The sequence below is a fragment of the Miscanthus floridulus genome, chromosome 5 (assembly GCF_019320115.1).
Source record: "Miscanthus floridulus cultivar M001 chromosome 5, ASM1932011v1, whole genome shotgun sequence".
NCBI classification, from domain to species: Eukaryota; Viridiplantae; Streptophyta; class Magnoliopsida; order Poales; family Poaceae; genus Miscanthus; species Miscanthus floridulus.
The window spans coordinates 81,687,078-81,710,775 of NC_089584.1; the positions used below are offsets into that span (position 1 = coordinate 81,687,078).

At 45.4% G+C, this 23,698-nt stretch overlaps 1 protein-coding gene across 2 annotated transcripts; it reads right to left on the bottom strand.

Moving 5' to 3' along the window:
• Positions 1–9,719: 9,719 nt before the first annotated feature.
• Positions 9,720–23,692, bottom strand: LOC136450128 (amino-acid permease BAT1 homolog). Of its 2 annotated transcripts, XM_066450435.1 has the most exons (7): positions 22,148–22,286; positions 13,116–13,344; positions 12,713–12,973; positions 11,489–11,507; positions 10,999–11,400; positions 10,478–10,897; positions 9,720–10,376 (listed from the first exon to the last, which is right to left on the bottom strand). In XM_066450435.1, exons 2-7 carry the CDS (start codon positions 13,265–13,267, stop codon positions 10,029–10,031), a joined length of 1,602 nt encoding a protein of 533 aa, XP_066306532.1. In that variant the 5' UTR covers positions 13,268–13,344; positions 22,148–22,286; the 3' UTR covers positions 9,720–10,028. The 2 variants fall into 2 exon arrangements, with proteins under 2 accessions (XP_066306532.1, XP_066306533.1); XM_066450436.1 differs by lacking the exons at positions 12,713–12,973; positions 13,116–13,344 and adding an exon at positions 23,646–23,692 and having other exon boundaries at positions 22,148–22,411.
• Positions 23,693–23,698: the final 6 nt, after the last annotated feature.

A 23,698-nucleotide genomic window follows, 5' to 3' on the forward strand; every position in this document is an offset into this window, starting at 1 on the left:
ATGTTGGACAAACTTTTCTTCAATTGGTGCTACCTCTAGGCGATTACATATATCATCGTTCCAAACTCGGTCCATTCTTGTGTGACCGCAAATCCATCGCAACATACATATTTCTGCAACACTCAGTTGTTGAACATGTCGAATCTTTGTAGGCCAACATTTTGCTCCATACAACATAGCCGGTCTAATCACCATTCTATAGAACTTGCCTTTTAACTTTTATGATACCCTCTTGTCACAGAGAATGACAGAAGCTTGTCGCCACTTCATCCACCCTGCTTTGATTCTATGGCTAACATCCGCATTAATATCTTCATCCCTCTGTAGCATCAATCCCAATAAATAGGACAAGATGTATGCACAATGTAATTTTTTATCTGAAATACATATGACATCTTGGCAGAGTTGATTCATGTATACAAGGTTGTTTTTGCTGAAAATGATCACACTGAAACAACAGACACACTGGAAATCTTACAGCTGGTCTTTGAAATCAGAAATCTTATACTCCATCCGTTTCAAATTATAAGTCACTTTGACTTTTTTTGGTTCATCTATTTATCTATGTATCTAGACATATTGTTATATCTAGATACATAGCAAAATTGATGTACCAAAGAAATCAAAGCGACTTATAATTTAGAAAGGAGAGAGTACATAAATACCAAAATCGATCCCAAAAATACCTCATACTTAATAAAACAGTACTGCAAATAACAACACAGTTACATACCTCGTACTTTTTGCATGAGCAAAACATTTGCATATCATTTGAATCAAAAGTGACTGTAGCTTCATCCCAACTCCACTGCATGGATGCTACCATGTACGACCTTGTTGTCCCTTCGTGAGATAGCAGTGTGCATTAAAGAACAAACTGCTTTTTGAATTCCTCCTCAAAAAGCTATACATATTTCTTGTATATGATTCAGCAGCGGCCTTCAACAAAGGTAAGTTACTAACACAGAGAACCGGTTCTGAACTCTGTGATTTGTAATCTTCATATAACTCATTACAACGAAGGCGTGCAGCACACTTGTCAAATTCCACCAGGAGTTCTGAAATAGAGAGCTTTATACGGAAAGTTCTTTTAAACACATTATTCATACCTTCACTCCTTTGAGTGGATGTCATGTCCGCACAAAATGAATCACGACGATACACGGTGGCCATTTCTCACGTAGTGCATACAAATTTTGCAACCATGAATTATGTCCAACTTTGTAAGTATCCAATAACTCCTGCCACCTCTTGTTAAAATGAGCTATTGATCTTTCTTCATATACACAATACTTGAAGTCCTTTAGAAAATCCTCATTATTGGATATTACTTGGCTAAGGTGTTTTGCAGCATTCTAGTATATGTGCCATAGGCAAAGGCGATGGCTTGCATTTGAAAAAACAAGCTTAATTGCCTTTTCCATTGCAGCACATTGATCTGTGAAAATGGTGACTAGTTGCTTCCTAGACATTGCTTTCAAAAAATTTCTAAATACCCATACAAATGAATCAACACTTTCATCGAATAATAGTGCAGCTCCAAAAATGATGGTTGGCCTGTGATGATTTGTTCCAAGAATAGGAGCAAAAGGCATTTCAGGTTTATTTGTTTGAAATGTAGTGTCAACACACATGACATCCCCAAAGCAAGCAAAGTCTGCAATGGCCTGACCATCTGCCCAAAAGAAGTTACATATTCGGCCATCCTCTTTGTCTAATTGCACAGCATAATAGAAAGAAGGATTTGAACTTGTTTGTTCTCTAAATATTCCAATAGGGTTTGTGTATCTTGGGCTTCCAAATACCTTTTTATGCTCACGACCAATGTGTTAGGATCAATGATTAGTACCTCTGTGTGTGTAACCCGTAGATCTGGGGAAGGCCCTTCTCGCCTTTCACTGTTGCGGCACAGCAGCAGCGTAGATGCCGGTGTAGGGGTAGCTCCGGCTCGATGGCGAGACGACGGTCCGATGTAGACCTACAGGGGAATGACGGCGGTGGCGGGGCACATCCCATCGCTGGCAGCACGACCTTTGATCGGATTAGGGTTTTCTGTAGGTGGGTGTGGCGGCTCCTTCGAACCTCGTGAGCTGAGCCTAGTTCCCCACTCCTCTATATATATGTGTTGTGCGACAGGGACCCACCAACCAGTTAGGGTTGGACGCCCCCGATCAGGGCGCAGAGGCAAGGGCCCAATAGGCCGGTGGAGATCAACTAACATTCTCCCCCTTGATCTTATTCCATCTTTCAATTTCATATCATTTACTTTTGTTCATTCCATTACAGATTAGTGCATAAAGCATGTCTCATCGTCACGGTCCATTGCCGATAGACTTAACAGCTACAACACACTACTCTGTTCTGAAATAGATACTTATCTTTGGGCCTTCTTTTGTCCAGGAATTTTAGGCTTCCCCTTAAACCCATGCTAGCTACATGTTCTCTGAACACCATGTTCTCTGAACATGTTGGGTGGTGAGCCTTTTGTAAGCAGATCCGCGAGCATCTTTTCGATACTTATATGCTCAAGACTTATGACTTGATCCCAGACTTTATCTTTCACAACATAATACTCTATGTCAATGTGTTTGGCAGCACCACTTGACTTATGTTATGAGTATACTGTACTGCTTGATTATTATCGCAGTATCACTTAAGTGGTCTATAGATGTCGTCAACCACCTTCAAACCGGGTATGAACTTCTTTAGTCAGTTCACCTGCCCGTTGCCTCATAACACGCTACAAACCGTCATACATTGTGGATGATATAGTGACAGTTTGCTTTGAGCTTTTCCATGAAATAGCTTCCCTTTGCGAGATGATAGAAAATCCACGTCTGGATATACATTCACTCTCGCATAATCAGAATCTGAATATCCCACCATGTGGAGTGAATCAGATCTTCTATATGTCATCATGAGGCCTTTCGTTCCTTGCAAATAATGCAAGACTTTCTTTACTAATTTTAGTGTTCTATTCTAGAATTGCTCTGGAATCTGCCAAGTAAAACCCGGTAACAAATGCCAAGTCAGGGCGCGTACATACTTGAGCATGTTGCAAGCTTCCGATAGCTAAAGCATATGGAACCACTTTCACTTTATCGATTGAGCTCATATTGGTTCCTGGGGCATTGAAAATCCCCATATCTATCGCCCTTGACAATAGAAGCAGGTGAGGGACTACATTTGTGCATACTGAATTTCTTTAAGATCTTTTCCATGTATGCCTTTTGTGACAGTCCTTATACCTTTTTTCTTCTATCTCGGTGAATCTCGATCCCTAGAACGAATGAGGCTTCATCAAGATCTTTCATATCAAATTTCTTTGTCTCCAGTAGTAGACTAACATCACTACTAGCAAGTAAGATATCATCTACATGCAGGACGAGGAAGATAAACTTCTCATTCTTAAACTTTGTATTGACACAATTGTCCTCTACATTCTCTTTAAACCCAAAATTCTTTATTGTCTGATCAAACTTCAAGTACCACTGTCTTGAAGCTTATTTTAATCCATAAATGGATTTCTTTAGGCGGCATCCCATTCATTCTTTCTTTCCATGACAAAACCTTTCGGTTGTGCCATATAAATATTTTCCTCCAAGTCTTCGTTGAGAAATGCCATCTTTACATCCATCTGATGTAATTCTAAATCATAATGTGCCACTAATGACATTATGATTCTGAAGGAATCCTTACATGAGACTGGAGAAAAGGTCTCATTGTAATCAATCCCTTCTCTTTGCATAAAGCCTTTTGCCACAAGTCGCGCTTTATATCTCTCTATATTCCCTTGAGAGTCAAGTTTTGTTTTATAGACCCATTTACAGTCTACTGTTTTGGCTCCTTTAGGAATTATATCCAAATCCCAAACTTTATTGACATTCATTGATTTCATTTCATCTTCCATGGCCTCAAGCCACTTTGATGAATGATCACTACTCATGGCTTCTTCAAACAAGGTGGGATCATCCTCCATTTGAAATTCCTTAGTGTTGTACACTTCATAATCAGCAGGAATAGCTGATTTTCTAACTCTTTGAGACCTTCTAGGGGCCTTCACATTTGGCACATCTTCTGTTTGAGGCTGTTGTTGCTCCCCTCATGTGTGGCAATAGGTTCTATAGGATCCTGAAGAACAGGTTCCTCATCGTCATTCATTGTTGCCACAGGTGGGATAACAACAGGTGCTGGCACCACAGTATCTAGCACTGTCGGTGCAGCGACAGCAGATAGTGAGAAAAATAGCTCATGAATCATTGGAGTGGGCGCATACACCCGCTTCACTTCAAGGTCAATTTCTCGAGCTACCATGCTCCCCCTCATCAATTCGTCCTCTAGGAAGACAGCGTGTCTTGTTTCCACAAACTTTGTATGTCTCTCTGGACAGTAGAAAACGAAAATATTTTGACTTTTCTGGGTAGCCAAACAAATGGCAACTTACTGTTTTGGGATCTAACTTCCCAATATTTGGGTTAAATACTTTAGCCTCAGCAGTGCTCCCCCACACATGTAAGTGTTTAGTGAGGGTACTCTTCCTGTCCACAACTCATACGGTGTTTTGGGCACCGACTTACTTGGTTCTCTTTTAAGAATATGAATGGCGGTTTTTAACGCCTCCATCCATAGGCTCAACTGTAAGGTGGAGTAACTTATCATACTACCCACCATATCCATCAGGGTACGATTGATTCTTTTAGCTACTCTATTCTGCTGAGGTTCACCCGGTATAGAATACTGGGCTACTATGCCATTCTTTTAGGGTATGCCGACCGTAGTACTCCCCCATGGTTAGACCTGACTATCTTAATCTTTAATATCTTAAATTTATCCAATGCTTCTGTTCTTTCTTTGATTGGATAAATATAGCCATAATGGGAGTAATCATCTGTGAATGTTATGAACGGATCATAACCATCCATACTCTTTACAGGAAAGTTGACCACAGATGTCTGTGTGAATAATCTGTAAAATTCCTGCGCTTCGTTTGTCATCTTTCTTAATCTTGTTTACATACTTTCCTTTTATGCATTCCCTGCATTGTTCTTAATCTGAGAGCTCTAATGGAGGAAGAATATCATTCTTAACTTGTCTTCCTATTCTCCCCCTCGAAATATGGCCTAAACGACAGTGCAATAATTTCGACAACGCACCGTGAACTCTCTTATGCCACCATTTCCAGAGTAACACTCTATCACCAGCTGCTTTATCAGCTGGATAGCATATGTCTTTGAAGAGCCAGTGAACTGACTCTTTATTCTATCGAGGTACTCGGTGACTGTGTCACACTCTAGGATTGAGCCTACAATTACAGGTTCAATCATGTTCTTTATCACAGTCAAAACATTTCTTGTTGGCAGTGACCCACTTCCTATGCACAAAAGTCATAGGACTATCTTTTGGGATCTTTAGTTGCCCAAGTGGCATCATTCTCTTTTGTCTCCCTCACCGGTGCCACAAACTCAGTGGAACATGGTGAGGTGACTACCCAGTCCACCTTAGACAAGATGAAAATTAGGTCAAAACTTTTCTTATCATAAAAATAACACCATTTGCATGCCTTGATTCCAATGTTGGTCAAAATCAAAATATACAACTATTCTTATACACTAATTCTACATCACCGTTGGGCAGAAATAGAATTAATGCATAAATCATTAACTTTTACAAGTGTTCTCATACACTAATTCTACATCACCGTTGGGTAGAAGTAGAATTAATGCATAAATCATTAAAATTATCAACTTTTCTTATACACTAATTCTACATCACCGTTGGGCAGAAGTAGAATTAATGCATAAATCATTAAAATTATGATATTGTTATTAACAACGTTGGTCAGAAAATAACAACATCATAATCATGTTAAATCTCTTTTTCTTGAATTTTACCCACAGGGAAAATTGCTTTTTCTATTTTCTTTAATCCATTAATCAATTTCCAGGAAATAAACATTTACTGGAAAAACTTTCTTTTTCTCTAGTTAAATATCATGTCGGTTCAAAATCACTGGAGAATATACTTTTTCTTTAGCAGCGGAAATTTTTTCACTCAATTTCTTGAATTTTACCCATAGGGAAAAATTACTTTTCTATTTTTCTTTTGAGCCAATTTGCATTTTTTCAATTTTATGGAAAAAGAGAAAATGCAAAACTGGACTCAAACTTTACTGTTTCGGCCCAAAAACCGCAGAAACGGCTCGGCCCATTTCTTTTCGCGCACGCAGGCCGCACCCAGGCCACAACCTGGGCCTGGGCTGGCAAAGTCCCGCGCGCCCGCTCGCTCGCCTGGGCCACGACTTGGCCCATTCAATCTCAGCCATCCATTCACATCCGACGGCCGAGCGCGCATCTCGCTCGTATAAAAGCCGACGCCGCGCACCCGTGAGCGAAACCCTAGCGCATTCTTTCGGCTGCTTCCTCTCTCTTCTTCGCCGCTTTCTCCTCTCTCTACCTCAGCGCAGCGAGCACAACGAGCGACCGAGAGCGAGCGAAGGCGACCATGGCACCGCCGCCGGCCCCCTCGCCGGCGTGCGCGCTCCCCAGCGGGTGAGCGCGTCGCCGTCGAGCGGCCTGGCCGCGGTGACCCCTTGGTCGAGCCCGGCGAGCAGCGAGCCCAGCTCGGTCTTCTTCTCCCGCGCTGGCGAAGGGTTTTCCCGACGCTCGGCGAGATTTTTCCGTTCCCCTTTCCCTTTCTCCTTTCCCATCCCCTTCTTCTTTTTGATTTGGATCTCGTTTCTCTTTTCCGAACTGGTTAGGGTTTGGATCTTCCTCTTCGGATTTGAGTTGCATTTTCTTTCTTTTCTTTTCGCTTGTTCACCCGAAAAGGGGATCTAGGGTTAGGGTTCGTTTCTTTTGATTTCTTTTCCTCTTTTGGAGTTCATCCGAATGGCTTTCCCTTTTCCCTTTCTCCATGCGAGTTAGGGTTAGGGTTCGGTTGAACCCGGATTCTTTTCCCTTCTCCTTTCCCCTTCTTCTTTTGGGATTAACCCGATTTGGGATTGGGGTTAAAATTAGGGTTAGTCTTAGGGTTCGGCCAAATTCGAATCCACTCTTCTTCTTCTACTACTGTTTCTCTTCCCGTTGAAGGCTTTTACGGGTTTAGGGTTCGGCTTGAAGTGCCGATAGCCCTTCCTTTCACCCAGTTAGGGTTAGGCTTGGGGAACCTTTATCTGTTCAGATCCGAAAGGAACTCTTTTCTTTTCTTAGATCCGAATTGGATCTGTTCTGTTCTTGGGTTAGGGTTCGGCTTCATGAGTCGAGGGTCCTATCTCTTCTCTGATCCGAATGGATCTTGTTTTCTTTTCCCCCCGCGCGGTGGCGGTGGTGACCGGTAGACAGTGAAGTCCGCCACCCCGGTCTCTCTTTCTTTCTTCTTTTACCCGGTTAGGGTTAGGGTTACACAGAGGCAACCTAGCTCTGGTACCATTGTTAGGATCAATGATTAGTACCTCTGTGTGTGTAACCCGTAGATCCGGGGAAGACCCTTCTCGCCTTTCACTGTTGCGGCACAGCAGCAGCGTAGACGCCGGTGTAGGGGCAGCTCCGGCTCGGTGGCGAGACGGCGGTCCGGTGTAGACCTGCAGGGGAACGACGGCAGTGGCGGGGCACATCCCGTCGCTGGCAGCACGACCTTGGATAGAATTAGGGTTTTCTGTAGGTGGGTGTGGCGGCTCCTTCGAACCTCGTGAGCTGAGTCCAGTTCCCACTCCTCTATATATATATATGTGCTGTGCGACAGGGGCCCACCAATCAGTTAGGGTTGGACGCCCCCGATCAGGGCGCAGAGGCAAGGGCCCAATAGACCGTTGGGCCTATCGGTGGAGATCAACTAACACAATGAAGTTATTGCAATCCATTTTTCAAGAACTGCACATTCTCAGCTCCGCCTGACCACCATTGAAAAAAATCATATATTTCAGTTGGCCTAACACCAGCTTGCCGCATTTTGCTAATAATATGCTCGTCCGCTTTTGTCATACGCCGCTGTGATCTAAGCATGTGTGTCTTGTCAGGGCTTACAAAGCTATGATTATGAGCGAGTCTGCATCGTCCAAATCCCTTCTCGTGACACAGAGAATTGGACACGAGCATTATAGCATGTCCTTGTTGAAGCACGCTCTTTCTTTGGTTGATATTCTCGATTAGTGTTCTTGTGACCTTCGTTGCTGCAAACAAAATACTTCGAAGATAGCGTGCCATCTGCTCTATGTTTAGTGTGGCACTTCTTGATACTAAAGCCGAGTTTTCCGGCATATGTATTATAAAACTTGTATGCTTCTTCCTCCGAAGTAAAGATCATGCCAACCTTTGGCACAAGTTCAGTTGAGAAAGTTTGTTCATTACCCTACGTACACCAAAGCGGCATATCTCATATCAATTACTTTTGCCGAGAGTATTCTTTATAGAAAATTACTTCATAATTATAGAAATATCTCACTAACCTCCAAACATGTTGCAGCAGTTTCTTCGGATTTCTCGTTGTCAGAGTTAAAATATTCATCACCATCCTCAAAGTTAGGACAAGAGATTTTACCCAGATCACCACGAACAGCAGGCTGCAACATATGGTCACAAACATGTCAACTTTCAGCGAGTATGAAGGTGAAGAAGCTCCCGAGCACTAGCTACTTATACCGTAAGCATCCTTAATTTAGGCCGTGTTTGTATGCCGCTCCTAAATTTTAGTCGATGTCCCATTAAATATTTAGACATATGTATGGAGTCTTAAATATAGACTAATTACGAAACTAATTGCATAGTTTACGACTAATTTGCGAGACGAATCTTTTAAGCCTAATTAGGCCATGATTTGACAATGTGGGCTACACTAAACATGTGCTAATGACGGATTAATTAGGCTTAAAAATTCGTCTCGTGGAGTACTGACGGATTATGTAATTTGTTTTTTTATTAGTATCCGAACACCCCATACAATATCCTCCAAACACATCTTCTAAATTTTAGTCACACGATCCCAACACGCCCTTGCCTATATATATATATATACCGTATATGTCACATCAGAGTTCCTCGCTCGCCTCAAAACCTGCAATTTCTTCTATTTTCTCAACATCAGAGTTCAAATCTCCATCCTCAACACCGGGATAAAAACTTTCGCTCATACCACCATAGCTGGTTGCAAGCCCTTGGCTCCTTGACCACGGAAGACACGGCGAAACAAGAACTTGATCGCAAACCTGTGCCCGCCGTCGCGGCAGCATCTCCTTGGCTCGGATCCATCCCAGCTACGCGTAACAGGTGCCTGACGCTTGTTCCACCGCCGCCGGAGTCCAGGAACAGGCCGGCCTTGGGCCACGCCGTGAGCCGCTCTGGCGCGCTGGCCGCCGCGTAGTGATGTGCGAACGCGCCGCCGTAGCCGGAGCTCCAAGCAAAGGAGCGACGCGCGTACTTCGATCTCTCGGGCGCACGTAGCCAGCGGCTGCTGGTACGGTGGCTTCTGATGAAAGGATGAACTCTCCGTGCTTGGCTGCCGGTACGGTGCCTTCCGATATGATGCAAGGAAAGACTTAACGTGGGTAACGTGCCGTCAGATTGCAATAGGAAATAGATTGGAATTGGAAGGAGCAACGGGGATACATGTGCTTTGAGAATTGAGATACACATGTCATTTGAGGAGCAAGGTCCTCCATGATGAAGGAAGGACCGGGTCCTTCAAAATTTGCCTCCTGATAGGTTTGCCTAACATGTCAGTCCTACTTCTCAGATGCATTTATCAATTGCGAGATAATTCATTCCATCCGTTTCCTTCCTAGTCCTTTTTTTTTTTGGAACAAAGTAGTTACAACATGTCGTTGCCTCGAACTCTTCCCTGCCTCTACTCACGCACAGTTTACTATGCTATAAACAAAGCAGGCAGCCTAGCTACAGCAGCAGCCGCCCACTAGCTTGTGAGTAGCCTAGCCTCCACTGCGCGACAGGGCCGGCTCAACATATATCCGATCCGACTCCACCCCGGCATGAACGATGAATGCATGATGCTTGACGATGCATGTCCAGCAACCCAATTCATCCGTCCAGATTGGTGACGGGGCCCTTGAACCAGTGCCTGGCGCTGAGCACCCAGGACGCGAGGACGAGGAAGAAGAGGCCCCCGACGGCGACGGGTGTGTAGTTGAGCGTGTCCTTGGTGACCGGGTACGTGATCGGCAGTGAGAAGAGCACGGTGATGGTGGCCACCCAGAGCACGGCGACCCAGCCGACCAGGACGCCGTAGCGGCCCAGGTTGAAGGGCCCCGGCACGAAGTACTTGCGCGCCAGCGTCACCCGGAACAGGATCGGCAGCGCGTACGAGATGTACAGCCCGATCGTCGCGATCGACACCATAGCCTGGAACGCCACCAGGCTGCCCAGGGACTGCATGTATGAGAGAGCAGTCAGCAACACACGCATGCTGAATTTTTCGATCATGGCAAGTAAAAGCTGCTGACATGCATGTGAAAGAAATAGAAATTTACCGGCAGCGCCATGCAGAGCGCGATGAAAGCCGAGAGCCAGACGGCGTTGATGGGCACCTCCTGCTTGTTGACCTTGTGCCAGACGGAGGAGAAAGGCATGGCGCCGTCCCTGGAGAAGGCGTAGGCCATCCTGGAGTTGCTGGTGACGGAGCTCATGCCGCAAAAGTAGATGGCGACGGCGACGACCCCGAGGCAGACGATCCCTCCGACGCCGCTCCCGTAGCGGCTCTTGAAGGCGAGGTAGAACACCTCGGCGATGGCGTAGCCACCGGCGTCGTTGTCGGGGCTCAGCAGGTAGGGGATGTCCTTCACCGCGAAGGTGATGCCGAGGATGTACCCCCAGCCCACCAGGATGGAGATGCCGATGGCGCTGATGATGCCGATCGGGCCGTTCTCGTCTGCGTTCTTCGTCTCTTCAGTCTGCATGCATATCGCAACCGCATCAGGATTATTCAGGACAGAGAACACTACTGCATGTCTGCATTGTTAGCTATATCCGCAGAGCTCTGAGAGGTTCTCACCATATGCGCAGAGGCGTCGTATCCTGTGAGCGTGTACTGGCTCATGAGCAGGCCCAGGACGAAGATGTACAGGTTGCTGCGAATCCCGGCGCCGTTGTCGGTGTTGAAGTGGGTGAACACGAACTCGGCGCTCGCCCTCTCGGTGGCAACGGTGGGCACGGCAATCATCAGCACAAACACGCCTAGCATGTTCCAGGCGGCGGCGAACTGGCCGAAGAAGGAGAGGCATGTGATGGGGAGGCTGTTGATGACGGCGTGGCTGAGCAGGATGGCGGCGTGGAAGGCGATCACCATGTACTTGGACGCCAGGTAGCCGCCGCCGTTCTTGCCGCCGGTGGCCAGCAGGATGATCACCTGGATCAGCTGCGCCAGGGAGTAGTCCACGCTCGTGGTTACCGCCCACTGCACAGGAGGACCTCGGCTCAGTTAAGCAAACAGTCACTTTTTTTGGAAGATAAAACGAGGGAGGTTCAGGCAAATGATGGCTCACCTGTCCAACAACGTTGAACCTGAAAGCAGTCACACGAAAAAAAAAAGACACACACGTATGTTAAGTTAGATTAGAGGCTGAAAAGAAAGGAAATGTACTGGAATCAAATAGGGCATGTTCGGCTGGTATTAAAGCCGGCTGATAAGACGACTGAAGCTGTTTTATTGTGAGAGAAAAATACTGTAGATTCTAACTGATAAGCCGGCTTATAGTACAGTGCATCAACAACGTGGTGGAAACTTAATTTGTTGGCTTCATCAGGGTTTTAAAGAGAGAGTGAATGTGACCAACAAGGTTTCGCCGTTCTTGAACTAACCCATATCTAAATGCAGGGGAGTTGTCGCTGTGTTCATCGCTAAAGGTCCTTGTCTCAATCAGAGCCTACCTACTACTAGGAGTAGTAAAGTATACTAGTAAATTACCGAGTGAATGCGATGGGATCATTGACATTTGACAACTCCCAAACAGAGCAGTACTAATTCCAAATCCTCTATGTAATGTACTGTAGTAGGTAACTGAAGCAACCGTTTACTGAAAGGCTGATGATGATTGTTCCACTAATTAATTCCCGACCATATACGGAAGTACTACCACTTTTCAAATTTTAAAAAAATCTGCCAGGAGTCTTGTCTTTCGTTAGAAAGGAACCAAGTTTCCCACACCCTTGTTTACAGAACTGACAAATTTAGTCCCCGGAGCGGCAGGGCAGTGTCCTTCCTGCGTAGTAAGGTCAAAGCGCGCATATTGACCAATGGCCAGGGCACATGGTTCCAAATCCAAATAAAACAAAGACTCCATTTTTCTCAATCCTGACAAGTCGTCCATCCCCATTTGGCGAACTCAATCAAACAAGCAAAGCAATTCCATCCATGAGGAAAAGATGGAGAGAGAGAGAGAGAAAAAAAAAGAGAGAGAGAAACATGCCAAGTTGCATGTCGCTCACGCCGTTGCGGTGTCACACCAGAAGGAATCAGGGAAAAGCAACAATATTGTATTCACACAGACACACACAACCACGCAGTTGCAGTTCACATGATCCTCCCCGTCTCCTCTCCAAAGTCCAACCATCCCAAAATTCCCAATTTCCTAATAAAACGAGACAAGAAACCCGGCGATCGAGCAGTCCTCTGAAAAAGAACGTAACGCAACTCGCGCGGCGGATAACATAATGATCGATCGAGATGCATGCCGCGACGACTGCGAACGGGTAGGTAGTTAGCGTACCATCCGGTGATCCAGGATGCGCACGGGGCCCATCGCTTGCCGGAGAGGCGCGCGCTCCAGTAGTAGAGGCCCCCGGAGGTGGGGAAGGAGGAGCAGATCTCGGCCATGGAGGTGCCGACGGCCATGGTGAAGGCGCCGGCCACGAACCAGCCGAACGTCATGGTGGCGGGGCCGCCGAAGTTGAGCCCCGTGTTGTAGAGCGTCGTGATCCCCGTCAGCACCGAGATGATGGAGAAGGAGAAGGCGAAGTTGGACAACACCCTGGAAGAGGCAGACAGACAGACAAACGAGCGCGCGTGCGGTCGCCGTCGCAGTCGTCGATCAAACGAACGAACGAACGGAAGAAAGAAAGAAAGAAAGAAGGCGCGCGATCGGCGACGGAGGTGACGAGGGAGGGACGTACGAGAGGTCGCGCTTGAGCTCCTGCTTGTACCCGAGCTCCCGGAGGCGCGCCAGGCCGGTGTCGTCGCCGCCGTTGTCGACGGCCACGGCCACGTCGGGGGTCCTCCCGGTGCTGCTGCCGCCGCCGTCGGCCGGGGACCTGTTCCACGTCATGGCGCGCGCCTCGTCGGTCTAGCTGCTAGCTCCGTGACGGAGTCGTTGCAGGAGGCTGGTGTGTGCTGCGGACTTGGCTGCAGTAGGAGACGGTGAGCTTGACGCAGGGGAGGATATATCGCTGCCGCTAAGGAATGGGAGGGGAGACTTGAAGGGAGCGGCCGGGAAGTGTGGCCGCTCTGAGAGCGGCCGCTGCAGTCAACTCGAAAGTGCGCTGGGGCCCGAGAAAACGGGCACCAGATACCCAGATGTGGCTGCTGGGATGGGTTCGTTAAACTCTTTTTTTTTTTTTGCCTGATTTAAATTCAGGTTGTAAAGTTTTGGGCACCTGTTATTCGGATACTAATAAAAAATAAATTATAGAATTCGTCATTATTCTACGAGACGAATTTATTAAGCCTAATTAAACCGTCATTAGCATATGTGTTACTGTAGCACCACATTATCAAATCATGGACTAATTAGGCTTAAAAGATTCGTCTCGTAAATTAGTCGCAAACTATATAATTAGTTAGTTTTTAGTCTATATTTAATATTTTATGCTTATATTTAAATATTCGATGGACATGAAGTAAACTTTACGGAAAAGAACTGATCAAGGCCTTATTTTACTCCTTAGTCGGGACACAGATTCTGTCCAACTGGACGATGATGGATCTGCGACAGCAGCGAGATTCCCTGCCCGTCAGGAGGAGGATGGGCATGACTGCATGAACATGACCTCAACGTACGGCACACGGAGGAGTACATCTGTACATGACTCCAACAGTGCAGCCTTTTCCTAATATAATAAGACCAAAATTTCATATCTAAAATCTACACAGTGGAGATCAATGAGTACAAGATGGGGGTAACTCATTATTTTTATATATACCAGGTGGCGCACAAGGGACACGTCCAAGACATTAGACATGGCGTGCCACGGCCAAATGCCATGCAAAAAGACACATGGCGTGGTGTGTGTCACACGATGCGTTTTTGTAAGCTTTGTCAACTTTATTGCAGCACGACCTAAGTTATGTCCCGTGCTTAAAAACACAAGGATTTCATTTGACTAATACAATGGAAGTGGCTTCTTCTCCGTCGTCGTTTTCTTCGCCCCGGGGCCTGGGACGAGCGCGACCAAGGCGCAATAAGCTAGGGAGCGGCGACGCTGGGTCAGGGTGAGGGCGTATATGTAACCTTAGCCTTAATCCACTGCTTATGCTTTGGTTAACATCTCCTCAACAAAACACTACCGATCAGAGATTAAAAGATAAACTACCGACCAAAGATTCCTAATATAAAATTCTGTATATAGCTGGCTACTTAATAATGTGATTATTCTCAGGAAATATTACTGGATACTCCATATCTCCAGGCGGAATCCGTTATCTATGCAAACAAATGAAGAATCAAGCTGACTGCCATAATCCGTTACAGTAATTTCTGCGCAATCTGGAGTCCAAAGCGTGCGCACTGGTTCTTCCTTTTCCATGTGCTGATGTGGGCGATTGGCGTGCGTACAAGGTGATACGATTCTTTGTATTTGATTTCACGTGATTCGGGATTCGGTTCAGCACGCACGCTTTACATGTACATCCCTATTTCTCATTTAACTACTCACTCCATTCTAAATTATATATTGTTTTGACTTTTTTGTTACGTAGATTTTGCTATGTATCTGAATATATCTAGATACGTAACAAAATCTATGTATTAAAAAGCAATTTAAAATTAAAAGGAATCTCTACCTAATAACTGTACTCTCTCTCCATCTAAAAATATGGAGAGAATACAATTCTAGCAATATCATCACACTACTAAAACACAAACGATTTGCAGATGCATCGTTTTTTATCAACGGTTGAATAAAAAACTGCCTTTATAAATAGTTTTAGAAACATACATCCTAAGCTATTGATGTTTTTTGAGAAGCCCTATAAATACCCTCTATTTTTAGACGGAGTCTTTCTAACCTTGTAAAGTTCGATGAGATCTAAACTCTATAGTTAATTCTTTATTTTAAATCAATTAAGGACAAAAGGTAAAATGTAACTTTTAAATTTTAAAATTCAGAATGTTCAAACGGTCTCAGATAGACATACTATATACTAAACTTGTGATGTTTGACGAGATCTAAACATTATAGTTAATGACCTTTTTTTATTTGTGATCATTTAAGGGCCCAAATATTCAATATAAGATTCATAAAAGTTAGTACCAAAAGATAGCTCTTTTACTTGGTCACAAGTGATTGTGCGGTGTGGTGGTTGGTGGAGCTCATGTATTCACGAGTTTGATTAATTACACACACACGTATTTCACGCAAAACATCACGCTACATCACTCGTAGTACTTCACAAGTGGGTTTGGCTTGGGATTTTTATGGCCAATTTACAATTTCTAGAAAATAATAAAGACGGGCCACATTATCAGCAAGCCCTAAATCCATTTATAGGGAACTGTTGCATATTCACTCTTAGAAATCGTTGATCTCTAGATGCCCTTAGGTAGAGCTAGTCTCAGAAAAATTATCTCTAAAGGCCTTTTGACCATCCATACGGATGTTTTGTGTAATAGTGGTAATGAATCAAAGCATTTTTAGTTTGACCAAGTTTATATAGAAAATATTAATATTTATGATATGAAATTAGTGTGGTTAGATTTTTGTTTAATGTATTCTAATAGTATATCTATTCAGTCTCATAAGTATTAGTAGTTTTTTTTCTGTAAGTATGGCCATGTTTTAGATAGTTTGACCAAGAAGAAAATTGGGATCACATCTTCTTCTGCAGTTGAAGATGGCATCCCTCCTGTTTGATTGATGAGATGCGAACAATGCGATCGGACGATCTCATTGGCAGGCAGGCATGGTCGAGATTATACTAATATAAAAATGCGTATCATTGTGATGCAGGTCTCTCCGTGTCATCCGGCCAGCAGGGGCGTGGCACTATGACAAGCCGACGTGGGTGCGGGTGCGGACGCCGACGCACCGCGGCCGCGTTTGGGTCACGCTCACGTACGGAAAGTATATATGCGTGAATGACTTGTGGAGCACCGCTAGCTTATGGCATCCACACTGAATGCTATCGATTTCGATAATGACGTGGAGCAGCCTGTGATTTAATTAATACTCCATCCGCACTAAAGTATAAGTATAAGACGTTTGGGTTTTTAAAATTTATAATTTTTTTTTACGTACCTAGATATATGACATATCTAGATATACGTCTCATAATTTAAAACAAAGGAAACGACAGACATATCTTTCTATGCTCTCTTCTTTCTATATGAGGTTGTTTGTTATACACAACTGTTTTACCATGTTCCCCGCCTGTGGCGACGCTACAAACAGTCTGTTCGCTGGTTGGTTTCTGGGCTGATAAACCCGACTGATGCTAGTTTGTTATGAGAGAAAAACACTATTATCTGGCTGATAAGCTCTGACTGAAACCAACAAACGAATCGGCCCTTTATCGCAATTCACATTGGGAGAATTATCTATTTGGCACTAAAACAAATCAGTCTTCCGTATTTAGCACTAAAAATTTTGAACTTCTTTATCTAGCATCAAATTAAAATTTTCTTCCGTAAATAGCACTACCGTCTATTTTCACTGGTAACGGCGTTAAGTGGCTTGCAAAATGACATGAATGCCCTTATTTCTGATGTATTCTGGATTCATTTTTTCTGAGGAATGGCTCAGGTCCACATGTATATAGGCCTTTTAATCTTGACCGCAGATCAGGAGATGAATGGCTCAGGTCCACAGGTATGCATACTAGTATTTCTCGATGTGTTCTGGATTTATTTTTCTGATGAGAAAAAATGGCCAGATGACATCACGTGTTCACCATATTGCTCAGCGGCGCGTTCGATTCGGCACAGCACAGCAGCGCGCCTACGTGCGTGCGCGCGGGGAGGGCGCACAGGCCTTCGCGCTCGCTCGGCCATGCTCCTGCGCGTGCTCTAGGTGCTCGCCGCGCTCCTGCAGACCGGCCCCACGCTGCGAGCGAGGCCACCCATGGCCAGTCCCATGCCGGGGAGGCAGAGCGTGCGTGAGCCTCCCGGCGACCTTCTGCGTGCTGGCGACCTACGCCGGCAGGGCGAGCCGGGAGCGCGCGAGGCCCGCGACGACGACGGCGCCTGCGGAGAGGCCGGTGAGCAGGGTTCGCGGCGCGCATGACACGACAGCGGTGAAGGAGACGGGGGCGAGCGGGTTGGCCTGCTCCACGGCAGCGCGCCACCGGAAAGCTCGCGGCGCTCGTTGTCGGAGAGGCGGGCTCCGTCGATCTAGAGTTAGTTTTTTTTTGTTTGGGGGAGGAAGAAGGTCGCGGGAGCGCTCGGCCGTACGGGGAAGAAGGTCGTGGGATCCTGAATGCGTGAGTAGAAGGGTATATTGGACATATGGAGACAAAACTGACAAGCTCAAACGATTCAACTAACATATGCACGGTAAAATTTGACGGTAGTGCTATTTAGGAAAGAAAATTTTAATTCGGTACCAAACAAAGAAGTTTAAATTTTTAAGTGCTAAATATAAAAGACCAATTTATTTTGATGCTAAATAGATAATTCTCCCATTCACATTTGGTTGATGGAGAAGCCGAGATCGCCCAGATAAAAATAGAGTAGGAACTTGCCACATGATGTTGCATTGGTTTTCGGTGCCACAGCCGTGATATGACTACATGAGGTGTGGCAGACAATGGGCCGTAACAAACAGCCCCTAAGTCGCCTAGCTAGGTGCGATTTTCAGATTGAGATAGCCCTGGTTTAGTTCGCGAAATTTGGAATTTGGGGCTACTGTAGCACATTCGTTTTTATTTGGCAAATAGTGTCCAAACATTGACTAATTAGGCTTAAAACGTTCGTCTCGCAATTTCCCACCAAACTGTGCAATTAGTTTTTCTTTTCGTCTACATTTAATGCTCCATGCACGGGCCGCAAACGTTTGATGTGACAGGTACTGTAGCAACTTTTTGGAATTTGGGGATGAACTAAACAAGGCGATAGTTTCAAAGATATGAACGATGTAGTCTAGCTAGCGCGCACATGACACAGTACTGGATGCTTAAATACTCTATTCGCTCTCAGATAAATCAATTTTGAGAGCTGTCTTGAGTCAAACTCTTTTAGGTACGATCCAATTTATGCAAATAGCATCAAAATCTATGACATCAAATTAACATCATTAGATATATACCATAAAATATGGTGCCATAGCATGTTTATTCAGTGTCGTATATGTTTGTGTTACTTTCTATAAATTCTTTAAAATTTTAAAAATGTCTCACTGAAGACAACTATCTATAAATTAATAATTTATTTGGAGAAGGATGAATGAAGTACTATAAACCTACACCCATATGTGTAGTACGGACAACACAGCTACAGACAACAGGATGGTCGTTTATTTATCTTTTGATGATAGAGGGCGCCTTGGCTGGCCAGCTGGCTGATCCTCTTCAGCGAACACTATTCATCAACCAGCCGTTACAGTGTTTCTCTCTCACAAAACCAGTCAATTTCAACTAAATTTCAGATCAGCGAACAGGGCAGAATCGTTTGAACAAGTTCCCATTGATGCAAGGAGATTATTATTATTTACTTTTATTAGTGGCAGGCCGGCCCCACGGTGAGAGAGACACGTGCAGCTATGGCGTCGTGGTCGAGCCTGAGTTTCCGACGGTCGTGTCGCGGCGCAGCGTTCCTACTGCACTAGTAGTACCATCGACCTACCACCACGCAGTCATGCCACCACGGGGCCGGCAGCGCGCGCGTGTGTCGGTGTGTCTTGCACGTTCCCAAGAGACATAGGTTGCGAGAGAAAAACGCCTTTGCATGACCGAATAAGTGTGTGTTTGGTTGCTCTTTCTAAATTTTAGCTGTTGTCCTATTGTGTTTGGTTGCTCTTTTTAAATTTTAGTTGTTGTCCTATTGAATGTTTGATATATGTATGGAGTATTAAATATAGATTAATTATGAAATTAATTGTATAGTCTATGACTAATTTGCGAGACGAATTTTATAAGTCTAATTAGTCCATGATTTGACAATGTTTTGCTACCGTAAACATGTGCTAATGACGAATTAATTAGGCTTAAAAAATTCGTCTCGTGGAGTACCGACGGATTATGTAATTTGTTTTTTTATTAATATCTGAACACCTCATTCAACATTCTTCCAATACACCTTCTAAATTTTAGTCACCGAAACCAAACATCACCTAAATAGAACTGATTCTAGCTGATAAGCTCACGTGAAACAGGGCCATGACACTTGTCCTGCATCATACTCATGCCAGCAGGCAGCAGCTTCGGAACGCGATGTATGGTCAACGAATCATGCATTCAACGAGAGTACATGGTGATTATTTTGGCGTGCTGGCTTAGAAAACTATTATTACTGCTACTATTATGGGGACAGCAGTTATCCACGTTGCACGATTGACTAGTCAAATTGGGTTGCAGTGGCAGACTGAGCTATAGGTTAGCTTTTTTTTAATGTTGATTGAAAAATTGACCATCCAGCGGCGCGGCAGGTCCCTCCGCTAACAAGAAGTCAATAAGACTACTGCCCCCTACACTCCTACGTGGAAGAAGAAGAAGAAAAAAACCCAATGGATGCATCGGATCGGAGGGGTGCGGTCAAATTGCGACGCGATCTTTGCTAGGACGATACGGCAGCACATTCTGCAGCCGAATACAGTATAGATAATGCCCCGTTCGCTTCGTTGAAAAAATAAGCCGAAATACTATTCCGACTGATTTGTTGGGAGAGAAAAATACTATTCCGATTAAAAAAATAAGCTGAAAAAACGGATTATAAGAGAAACAGAGCCAATAATGCTATATAGAATTAGAGATGCTCGTCTCTTTTTCTCCTGGAGCTGGAGGATCTTTTGTCGAAAGTCACGGCTAATAGTAGCGTATAAAAAATGCAATCGCGTGCCGGACGCTCGCCGCTTGCGTCTCCCCGTTATTAATTGGTGACACAATCTAAGTTGGACAGAGAGACTTGTAGAATCGAATTGTCAAATTATGATGATTTGGTTGTACCTGTACAACCAAACCAAGCAATGATAGTATGCTTCGAATATCTTGCACTTGTGCTAGTGCTAGTAGTAACTTTGCACACGCTAGAGGAAAGTTTGGTGCATACTCAATTAGCTTTGGACCCCAAAAACTCCAACGGCGGCACTTCGGCGTTTGTCAGGCCGGGAAATTAAGAAAAGGCTGGTTTATTTTGGGCCTGACAATGTATGGGCCCGTATGGGCCAGGCCGCTCTTTCAACCTTTGCACAGTTTCCTTTGGAAAAAAAAAGTCCACATAACTCCTCAACTTTCACAAAAGTCCGTTTTTCCTTCCCGAACTCTAAAACCAGACAAAACACCTCCCTCAATTTTTAAAACCGTTCATCTTACCTCTCTGGCCCTGTTAGAAGCGGTTTTGAAGACGATTTTGTCTTTTTCTCTTTTATTTATTTTGGCTGAATTTTGTTTTAAAAGTTGAGGTAAGATGAACGGTTTTAAAAGTTGAGGGAGATGTTTTGCCCGGTTTTAGAGTTTATGGAGGAAAAGTGGACTTTCGCGAAAGTTGAGAGAGGTAATGTGGACTTTTTCCTTTTCCTTTAGTCAGTGCATTTGCAGCTTGTTCTGTTTTGAAATAGTACTAGTAGAAGTCTAGAACAAGCGGTAATAATAATAAAGCAGCCGGTAGTAAGAGCATCTTCAAGAGTTTCTTATTTTTTCCTCCTAAAAACATGTAGTTTTCAAACTTCTAAAAATGTATTGGGAGGAAAAAAAGAAGGGTATCTCCAACAGTTCCCAATAAATGACTTCCAAAAAATTAAATTTGAGTTTCACATCAATTTTTTTCTGACTTTTTTTTTGTCGCGGGACCGTAAGGGGTGCGCCAAACCCTTTCTCACGCCGCAACCTCCCTACCGCCGCCGCCGCCACCGGGCCACCCCACCCAGCTTGCTGCCGCCTAGGCAAGCAGAGACGGCACCAAGCAAGCAGCAGCTTCACCTTGCGCCAGCAAACAGTGCCATGCAAACAGGAGCATGCAAGCAGGCGTGTAGCCGGCCAAGAGCATTACTTGAATATACACATATACACAGGAGCAAATGGTACTTGAATATAGTTTCGTATCGCGCCGGAGCTTCCCGCTACCCTCCTTCGACCACCAGCGGCTACGGCTGAGGACCGTATCTATTCTCGGCACCCTCGGCCTCGCCGACAGCGCCCGCCACTGGGGCTCGTGCAGGCACGCGACGTTGTCGGTGGAGTAGATGAAGAGCTACAACAACCACGCCGCCGAAAACGAGACACCCAGGCAGCAGCTGCGGGAGGACGCGGATGCATGTGACATGCCACCGGCGACATTCCGGAGCTTTTCCGGCCTTGTCCGTGCCCGCATCATCGCGTTCCAAGAGAAGATCAAATGGACGGGAATCAAGGGCCGCGACACCAAGTTGTGGCCGCCGGGAGTTGAGCGGAAGGCGGTGGTGTACCTCACGAGCCTCCGCGACGTGCGCAAGAGTGCAAGACGTTCGTGTACTTCACGAGGCTCCACGGCGGCGGCGGCGGGAAGGAGAGACTCGTGGCAAAAGAAATCGCTGGAAGATGGACGCCGCGTGGGAAGCCGTATCCGCGCGAGGTCGCGTCCGCGTAAAGTTACGCGGAATGGAGAAAGATTTTTCAAGTGCGTAAATTTTAGGAAGAAGTATTATGAGTTATTGGAGAGAGTTTGTTTTTTCTAATCTTTCTAAAAACCAAAAATTAAGAGGGATTTAGGGAACTCTCGGAGATGCTCTAATGTAATGTAAAATGTCGTGGTAGATAGAATAGAAGTAGAAGCAGAATTAGCACTAGTGTAGTAGACACTTACCAGCCGGTGAGCCAGGCGGCGAAGGGTCCCCAGCGGCGGTGGGTGCAGAGCCTGGCGCTCCAGAAGTAGAGCCCGCCGGAGGTGGGGTAGGCGGAGCAGATCTCGGCCATGGCGAGGCCCACGGCGACGGTGAAGGCGCCGGCGATGGGCCAGCCGTACACCATCGTCACCGGCCCGCCGAACTGGAGGCCCGTCCCGTACAGCGTCGTCACGCCCGTGATCACCGATATGATGGAGAAGCTCACCGAGAAGTTGGCCACCACCCTGCGTGACCGTGACCGTGACCGCAAAAGGTAATTAAGCAGATTAGTTTTGGGCCGAAATGATTTCGGTTCGGTATTCATTCATTTTAGGCCCAGTTCTTTGAGCTTCAGGGCCTCTTTTTTTGCTTCCCGTGCTACAAACAGTGGAGCGTGTAATGTCGTCTAACGTTACGTACATTGATCATTGTCTCGCTTACTCAAGGTACATTCATCATTGGCTCGCTTACTCAAAGGAGCAGCAAGGACTGTCGCTTTGCTAAAAAGCTATAGCAGAAAGTACTGTTCACTGATTTATTACGAGAAAAAACACTATTTATTTGCTGAAATAATACAACTCATAAGACAAGCGAACAGAACCATTAATGTCCACATGTGGCTGCCTGACTAGCTTGCCATCACCACGATCTCGGAAAATGGGAGGGCTGACTGCGTCCAACACCAAGACGATGGACGCGCTCTTTTCGGCCGTTGGAAATGGCTCGTCTAGGCAGCCGCGAAGTCGTAAGGTTATCTTCTAGGTCGCAACGTTGCGTCGGTATTGGTTGTTTTCTTTTATGCAATATCGAAACAAGAGGTCTTTGGCTAGGATGGACCAGCTACGGTTGTATTGTCGACCTCCTTCGACGCTCGATACAAGCGCGTTGTATGTTTACTTAAACTCTTCTACTTAATATAATGATACGTAAATCTTTTGCGTATTCGAAAAAAAAAAGCTGTATAATTCCTCATCAGCGAGTCCTATTGCTAGTACCTTTGATCAAATTTAACAGAGAGGTTGCTTGCACCCATAAAGCAGGGTCGTCCAGTCGACGTCTACCTTAAAGAATTCTGGTAGGTGTAGATTTATACATTGTGAGAGCGACCTCACGCGACAGTAGATCGATCTCATGAACACGACGTACATCGATCGAACACGCAAGGCCTACTGGCCTAGGTTTTTTTTTGTCCCGACCAAGTGATGAGTAATTAACCGAGTACACAATAACGCAAAGCCCGCAAGCAACAGATAGATGATCCATCGTCGGGAGGAAATTATTAGAAGCACGTAACTAGCTTACCGGCTGGCCACACGAAAGCGCATGAGATGAGATCGATCTGCGCGGTTGCACTTGCACCCACGAAGTCACGAACTAAGGGAGAAGAGAAATGAGAGAGAAGGGGCAACTTGAACAGGGCAGGGTCGTTCCGACGAACAGAAGCGCGAGATCGAGCAGAGCAGGTAGAAAAGAACTTACGAGAGGTCTCGCTTGAGCTGCTGCTTGTATCCGAGCAGCCTGAGCTTCACCGG

Excerpts from the sequence above, each read along its gene's own strand:
- LOC136450128 (XM_066450435.1), bottom strand. The coding sequence starts at position 13,267 with ATGACGTGGAACAGGTCCCCGGCCGACGGCGGCGGCAGCAGCACCGGG. Across the intron at positions 10,898-10,998 it reads ACGACGCCTCTGCGCATATG|ACTGAAGAGACGAAGAACGC; the intron begins GTGAGAACCTCT and ends ATATGCATGCAG. Across the intron at positions 10,377-10,477 it reads CGCTCTGCATGGCGCTGCCG|TCCCTGGGCAGCCTGGTGGC; the intron begins GTAAATTTCTAT and ends TCATACATGCAG.